Here is an 8,561-nt window from a genome sequence, read left to right on the forward strand (position 1 = left end):
GAATCTAGAGTTCCAGAGAAAGAAGGTTGAGACACATGAGAGGTATTATGTAGTGATGGAAAAAAGATTGACTCAGAAGGGTCAAGATTTTCTGGTGGAGTCCTACGATTGAGAAGCGACGTGACAACAAGAGGATCAAAACTAGAGGACGAAGCGGAAACAACAGTAGGAGGACTAAACAACTCTGAATATGGAAAGACTAATTCATGAAATATAACATGTCGACTAACATATACACGACCAGTTTTAGGATCTAAACAACGATATCCCTTATAAGCAGACGCATAGACAAGGAAGACACATCTAACCGAACAAGGTGTAAGCTTATGAGAAACTCGAGCAGACAAATTAGGAAAGCATTCATAACCAAAAACTCGGAGAAAGATATAATCGGGAAGTCTACGAAAAAGTTTTTTAAAAGGAGAAAGACCATGTAAAATAGGCGTAGGTAATCTGTTAATGGTAAAAACGGCATAAAACGCAGCATCAACCCAAAATTGAAATGGAAGAGTAGCTTCTCGTATAACAGTGCGTACCATTTCAATAATATGTCGATGTTTCCGTTCAGCAACCCCATTTTGTTGAGAAGTGTCCGGACATGACTTACGAAAAGAAATGCCAGAATTAGTAAAATGTGAAAGCATGGCCTTGTTGTCAAACTCGCCTCCTCCGTCACTTTGAAAATATTTTATTTTAGTGTTAAACAAATTTTCCACCAACTTTTGAAAGGCACAAAAATGAGTAAAAACTTCTGATTTATTTTTCATTGGATAAAGCCATGTAAATCGAGAGAAATCATCAATAAATATGACATAATATTTGTTATACCCCATTTTAACCGGGTTAAAGCGGAGTACAACATATTGGAGATTCCTAATTTTGCTTTATTTTAAGGAGTCGCCACCTAATTAATTTAACAGTGAATTAGGACACCTAAATGCTAACTAAGGTAAAGTTAAAACTAAACCTCCGTTAATTGCCTGCTTAAACGATGTGATTCTAGGTAAGGGTTCTATATTATCCTAAAGGGAAGGGGTTAGGCATCCTTTAGAATCCGTTAACTTACGGTTATCCGTCCAAACTTAGGTTAATTAATTAATGCAAATAAGATGCTTGAAAATTTTTTTTAAAAAAAAAAAAAAGGCTAAGAAATGTAGCTAGGGTTTTTAAGAAAAATATAAGAATGTTGCTCAAGATAAGATTTAGAGAAAATATAATAGTTTGCATAAAAGAAGATTTTAAATGCCATTTACAATAAAACTTATAAAAGTTGATAAGGCTTTAAATAAAATGCTATTTAGAATGAGACTTGTAGAAAATATAATAATCTGCTTAAAAGGAAAAACTTCAAATGCCATTTAAATAAACTTATAAATGTTGCAAAGACTTTAAGTAATAATACTGTTTAAAATAGGATTTGCATAAAATATATCAGTAGAAGAAAACGCGGGTTTGTGCAGTATTTTAATAAATATTTGAAACAACTCAAATGGTGAGATATTAATTGAATTTTTGCGATTTAAGAGTATAATCAAAATATAATAAAAAAACAGCTAACGTGAGCTTTCTTTATCCTTTATTAACTATGCTTAAAGATATGCGTAATTGACGTAAAACTTAAAGAGTTATTTATAAAATATATTTGTGCATTAGTGAACTTCTGAAATTCCTAAGATAGTAAGAATAAAAAATGATTCCTTTAATCCAAAATATGTAGGCATACTATTTTGCAAATCAATTATTCCAATAAAAATAAATACTATATATATGCTGTAAAGATAAAAAGAAACTTATAGGACTAATGATGAATTTCCCTCTTAAATTAACTACCCATTATGCTAAAGCTAACCCATTAATTTTTGCTAAGGTTCATTTTATCTAAGGAAACAAATAAACAAAGTAAAGTATTAATTGCACAGATACAAATCAAATGCATAAAAGGAAATAAAAGAGCAAATCATATTAAATGGGCTCGGCCATTTCGAATTGCTTAAATGGGTTCGACCCGTTTTCGGAATTGCTAGTCCGTGCTATTGGGCTTTTAGCCCGAATTTATGTTTTCCATTTTAAGTGCCGTTGATCAATTTGGGACGGGGGATGACTTGTGCGAGATTATGTCGGGTTTTCAGCCCAACTCCGAATGCGGGAGAAGAACGAGTCGCTCGGACTCGTATGCGATAGTCATGCATAAAAAGAGAGATAAGGATTAGTATCTAATCGATGAATAAAAGTTAAATATATATAAAATTGTAAACTTAAGATAATTCGATAGATTCTGCATGTACATTATGTATGTTCGAGTATATCTCATGTATACACATTCATAGGGATGTAAAGAAGGTCAATATTGGAAAGCTTTCAGTAGGCAACAAATGGTTAATTCAGCAGGCAGCAAATGGTTAATTCAAATGCAACAGTTTCAGCAGTAAAATTTCAGTAAAAAGACTCAGCTAAAAACTATAGCAGAGATCTCCTCAGATTGTAGAACAACAACAGCAGTTTTGTCAAGGCATCAGTAGGCTAATTAAGTCAAGGCATGGCATGGCATGGAGGATTCAAAAATAGATAAGAAGGCATTTAACACATATATGCAGTGAAGCAAGAAGAAGGACCAATATGTTAACCAGTTACATCCAGATCATGATGCAAATGAGGTTATACCATATGCAGATGAGTAGATGATCATTGAAAATGAGTTCAGATGAAGTGATGTACAGACAAAGATACAAACATGAAACATTTAAAGCTAAGGAGAAGAAAGGGGTGAGCAGGGTCACACTTAGGAGGTTCAGGCTAATTCAAACACTCATGGTAATATAATGCAACGTATAGTCTAGCAGGCATGTCATTTAGGCAGATATTTTCAAGAGATTAGTCTATGACATATGTACTTATGCAAGATAGGACATAAGTAGATTTAATAATCTCAAGTCACAAAAGGCCATCAATTTCAGCTAAACTGAGCAGAATCACAGCTATGCATGTAACAACAAGTTAATGGCAAAGCAACAAATGGTCAGGACAAATTCAGCATCATCTTTTGGAATCTTTGCACATATTAGATATAGGCAGGACCATGTTCAGGAATGAGATGAAGGTGGTAAGTATGTTAGCTTACATGAGGGTCACAATAGGATTGCATGAATGGGTCTGGACTAAATCATGTTACATGTGACAAGATCAACAATTTGAGTTTCAAGCAAAGCAACAATCACAATATGGTGGAACAACACCTAAACTCTTATTAGTGATATTATTAGTTCATAAGTTGCATAACTTAATGATTCATACACATTGATTTAGAAAGCACCAGTTAAACAGTTCCAATTTTAGTTTCAAGAAAATGAACCTTCATACAAAACTCAGACCAAACATGACTATTGTAATTACACACTTATCATTCTTTCCAGAGAAGGGGATCTCTAAACACCATAACACACCAGTAACTATTCCTATGGACAGAATTCAAACACTTTCATTTGACAAGAAGCATCATGTTTTGGGTTATACACTCTTTTATCAAAGGACCAACTAAACCAATAGGAACCAACAAATGCTTCAAGTCATACATGGTCCAATTAATCAGCAGCCAGGCTTCCCAACTAACCAGAACATTATTCTCAAAATGCCACAACCAACAAACTAAGCAAAGCAGCAAAATACATCAAGGCAGAAACAGATAAGGATTGAGTTGGCCTATCTAGGAAAAGGAAGAAGATGCAGAGGTGTTCTTCACAAGCTTAGGCTCATTTTATCAGTAAATGAAAGCATCCATAGCATTGTTTCGTTTTCTTCAGGAAGGTTTGACAAGAAGAGACAGTTGGAAACAAAGCATTGTCGGTTTGAGGGAATTAGAGTAGACTATCATATTTAACAACCAATTGGCACTTAAGCAGATATGTAGCATAACAGGCCTTTTTCTGGATTAAGAGCTACCATATTGCATGCTTTAATCAATACAAACAACCTCACAGTAGCCAACTAACTGCCAGTTTTATAGCCTATGATGCCCAATTCTATATTTAATTCAATTGCTTACAGAGGCGAACAAACAGAACAACAAAGTATTTCGTATCGAAATATGGAGGCAACAGACACTAGCTAGGCTTAACACTACACTCTCATCAAATGAAAGCATCTGTTTCCTTCAAACTCAGTGGTTCCCTTAGTATAATATTGACCTCATATTATAGTAGCCAACAAATTAACAGAGACAAACACAATGATGGGCATAGAACAGCAACAAAGTTCAACTTATCGACATATCTAAGACATTATTACAAGACATACGAAAGGCACTCCAAAAAGGGGACACGGCATTCAACGAATAGCAACAGATATACATACTAAATTCATATTCAATTTGGCATATGAAGATGCCTGGGAACTGCAGGATATACGAAGAAAAAGGAAAGTCGCGGCATGAACTAATTTCCATTACTGGTTAAATTGATTCATATAATCTTTATTCTTTTTGTAAACTAAAATCAAAACTAAACACGAATATGATTCAGCACAAACTAACTACTCTAACATATATACATATATTTAGACTACATACACAGATCACATAGAATCAGTAAAACAAACTAAAACAGAACAATTAATCCTAAAATAAATTGAAAGGCACCAAAAGGAAAAGAAGAATCACCTGCTTCGGGTGCAGCGAAATGAGGGTGTGGGGGTTTCCGATTTTCCTCGAATACCCGTTAAATCCGAGCTTGCGATGCTCGGATTTAAAGCACAACCAACGCAAACGAAAACAAAATGACTGGATTTTGACTCGATATTAAAAAATGAAGCTGTTGAACTAATATTGCTTCGGTGATTTTTGCCACAGGAAAAAACCTTTTTCAGAACTTTAATTTTCAGGGGGATTTTTGCGACTTCAAAAAAAACCTCCCTTTTCTTTTGTAGTGGATTTTTGGGGTTCAAGAAACTCGTTTTTGTAAGGGGATTCTGCGGCTAAACAAACTTGTATTTTTTAAGGGGGTTTCCCGATCTGTCCTCTGTCCCCTAAAACGATTCAAACTCCTCTATTTATAGGGTTTTCCATTCGATTTTAAGAAAAGAGAAGGGAAGTGCGGTGGGTGAAAAGGAAAGAGGAGCGGCGGTGGTAGGGATGGGGAAATGATGAAGGAGGAAGAGAGGGTAGGGTAGAGAGAGGAGCGGGGACAAAGGAAAGTGGGGGACAGCGGGGAACAGGGAGAGACGGCGGTGGTGGGGATGAGATGACGATGAAAGAGGATAGAAACCCTAGTGGTTTCATCCGTTTTTGAGGGAATCGGGTCGGGTCAAAGGTTTAATGGACTGGGTTTAGTTTAAATAATAGGCTGGATGAATAAAATGTGGGCTTGGGTTGGTGAATTTTTAACATGGGCTGCTAAGTTGTTGCTTTAAAATATGGGCTAGGTATCAAAACGTGGGTTGATCTGAAATATTTAGCCAGTCGGGCTCGGATTTGAGTTCTAAATTAAATAACAGCCCTTTTTCAATTAATGTGTGCTAAACGTTACTTAATAACAAAGTATGTATTTATTAGTGCTCGGATAAAATAAGATTATATGATAATCGTGCAATAATATCTTCAAAATTCAACAATAAATAAACGCTATTATTTAACTGCGCGAAAATAAATGTGATGCGTGTGCATAAGCTGGTAAAAATGCTGAAATGATAAAAAATTGCGAATTATAATAATACTGGTAAAAATAATAATAATGAATATTATTATAATCATAATAATAATAATAATAATAATAATAATAATAATAATAATAATAATAATAATAATAATAATAATAATAATAATAATAATAATAATAATAATAATAATAGAGAGTGACTGCAACAGAACAATGAAATCTTTTGGTATTTAATAAAACTAATAATTATAAAAAGAAGTAATTATTTTTGAAGTTGCCAAAATATACTAGGAGCATAAGTAGCTATTTTGGGGAAGACGGAACAAAATCGGGTGTCAACAATATTGAAAGCCCAAATTGGATAAAACGGGTGATTGCCATCATCTGAGTGAATAATATCCAAAGGGAAAGAACTACAATGTTCCACTAGATTGAATGATAAACGATGAGACTTTCCTAGACGACAAGAGACACAATTATTACTAAACGAATTTGACAAACTAATAGAATTATTATTCCTAAGACAAGCTAAAACACGAGCTCCACTGTGTCCCAAGAGACGATGCCATATATCACCGGACTGACGAAAAGCAACAAAAGCCTAAGGAGAAGAAGGCTTGGACCAAGGAGATAGAGGATATACGTCGCCCTCACTGGAAGCTTGAAGGAGAGTTTGACCCGAAGCTTTGTCCTTAACAACAATAGAAGATGAGTCAAAATTAACTGAACAATTATTATCCTTACATAATCTTTTGACAGAAAGTAAATTGTGGCGGAGATGAGGAACATGAAATATGGATTTCAAATGGAGGGGACCAGATGGAGTGGGTAATTGAGTGTAGCCAATATTTTCAATTTTAAGCAAAGATCCATTCCCAACCAATACATGATCAAATCCATTGTAAATAGATTTATGCATAAAATTACCTTCAGATGGAGTCACATGCGCGGAAGCAGCTGAATCAAAATACCAAGTAGCATCATTTGTTTCACCAACCGACTTTGTAGCAAAAGACTTAGGTAGATCGTTAGCGACAAATGCATAGTTAAAACGGTTGTTACACTGAAGAGCAGAATGACCAGGATTTCCACAAATTTGACAAACAGTTGGAGAAGGTGGGGGACCTAAAACTCCGATGGACGATGAAGGTGCACTAGCAGATTGTGAAATATAAGAAACAGTTGGAACGCTACCAATACCTGACGATGATTGTCCAGGGAAACCATTGCGAGTAAAATTGTTGCCGAAAGGAACTTGATGTTGTTAACCCCGACCAAAGGAGCCTCGGCCTCTACCACCACGACCTCGACCTCTAGAGGAGAAAGATCGACCTTTGCCACGACCTCCTTGAGAAGCAGATTGAACACCCGAGACATTTGAGGAATTTGAGGTCATATTTTGGGCAGCAAATGCTTGATGAGTGATAGTAGAATCTATATCCTTGAAGCGTTGCAACCGTTGTTCATGGAGTAGAAGCTTCGTTCGGAGTTCTTCAAGCGACAATGAACCAGGAAAGTGTGTAATAATGCCAACTAAAGTGTCATATTCCTTGCCTAATCCAAGAAGCACATGATCAATAAAATCTTGACAAGAAACAGGAGAATTTATTGCCGCAAGAGAATCAGCAATTTGCTTGGCCTCTCGAAGATACTGATCAATCGACATAGAGTCTGTTTTGCGCATAGTAGTCAGTTGTCTCTTTAGTTCTACAGATTTCGTCTGACTTGCATCCATGTAGCGACGTTGTAGAGAATTCCAGATATCACGTGAAGTAGGCAGTAAATGAACATCCATAAGAACTTCTCGAGAAAGTGTCGCAAATAACCAAGAACGAACACTTTGATCAACTCTGAGCCATGATCGATAAAGAGGATTAGGCTGTTGAGTTCCGGATGCATAAACAAAGGGATTTGGTGGAGATATTGAGCCATCAACAAATCCTCGAAGTTCATGAGAGAGCAAGAGAGATTGAAATTGAGTACGCCATGTGAGATATTCTTCGACCGATGCAAGCTTTATAGTTACCAGGTTTGTGACGTTTGGTGCAGCAAGAGCAGCAACAGAATTAAATGAAAAGAGAGATGCTCGATCTGCAGTTCCAGTAAATGGATATTGAAAAGGCAAACTAACACTGCTAACAAATGGGCCTGGTAAATTGGTGGGAGTAGGAAGAGAGGGTTGCAGTGAGGAGAATGAATAAGATAGAGGGGGAAGACTAGAAGAAATACCTGTTGAAGGTACAAATACAGATGAAGAAGATGAAAAGGGAAGACTGGCAGAAATACCCGTCGAAGGTATAGATACGGTAGAGGAATTTGTTTAAGAAGATGGGATAATAGGTTCTGAAATTATTCCAGAGGTTGTCACCATCTTTGCGTATGAAAAAAAAACTGTGAAGAATTTATTTTGGTGAAAGATCAAAAAGCAGCAGAAGAGAAGATGGACTAGGTTTGGCTATCTGATACCATGTGTAGAATAGTATTCTCCCAAGATGACTCAACGTGAGATCTTTGTGTGTTATATATAATCATATACAAAGTACAATGTATCAAGTCAACTAGGACTCTAGGTAGAGTACAACTCTAGGTAGAGTGCAAGGTTACGTGTAATACTAAAAGGATTCTACCTATTCTATATGCACTAATACGTGTATACCAGATCTGGCATACACTCCTTAAGGAAAAACTAAAGTTATGCCGGATCCGGCATAATTCAAAAGTCTCCCCCATAAGCGGTAACCTTTCCTTAAGGCGTAGTTTAGTTACGCCAGGCGTACTTTTTAGTTATGCATAACGAAAAGTATGCCTTATAAGCGCGTAATCTTTTCCTTAAGGCGTGGACTTTGCTTTATAAGGCAAACTTTTAGTTATGCGCTAAGGAAAAGCCTCCGCCTTACAAAGCATACTTTTAGTTAT

The 8,561-nt window shown here is 36.0% G+C and overlaps 1 protein-coding gene across 1 annotated transcript; it reads right to left on the reverse strand.

Moving 5' to 3' along the window:
* Positions 1-6,203: 6,203 nt before the first annotated feature.
* Positions 6,204-8,119, reverse strand: LOC132046184 (uncharacterized). The gene is made up of 2 exons (XM_059436749.1): positions 6,846-8,119; positions 6,204-6,336 (listed from the first exon to the last, which is right to left on the reverse strand). The coding sequence occupies exon 1, from the start codon at positions 7,438-7,440 to the stop codon at positions 6,910-6,912; it is 531 nt and encodes a 176-aa protein (XP_059292732.1). The 5' UTR covers positions 7,441-8,119; the 3' UTR covers positions 6,204-6,336; positions 6,846-6,909.
* Positions 8,120-8,561: the final 442 nt, after the last annotated feature.

The sequence above is a fragment of the Lycium ferocissimum genome, unplaced genomic scaffold, assembly GCF_029784015.1.
Source record: "Lycium ferocissimum isolate CSIRO_LF1 unplaced genomic scaffold, AGI_CSIRO_Lferr_CH_V1 ctg9724, whole genome shotgun sequence".
Taxonomy (NCBI): domain Eukaryota; kingdom Viridiplantae; phylum Streptophyta; class Magnoliopsida; order Solanales; family Solanaceae; genus Lycium; species Lycium ferocissimum.

What these genes read in the sequence shown, in the direction of transcription:
- LOC132046184 (XM_059436749.1), bottom strand. Translation starts at nt 7,440, where the DNA reads ATGGATGTTCATTTACTGCCTACTTCACGTGATATCTGGAATTCTCTA.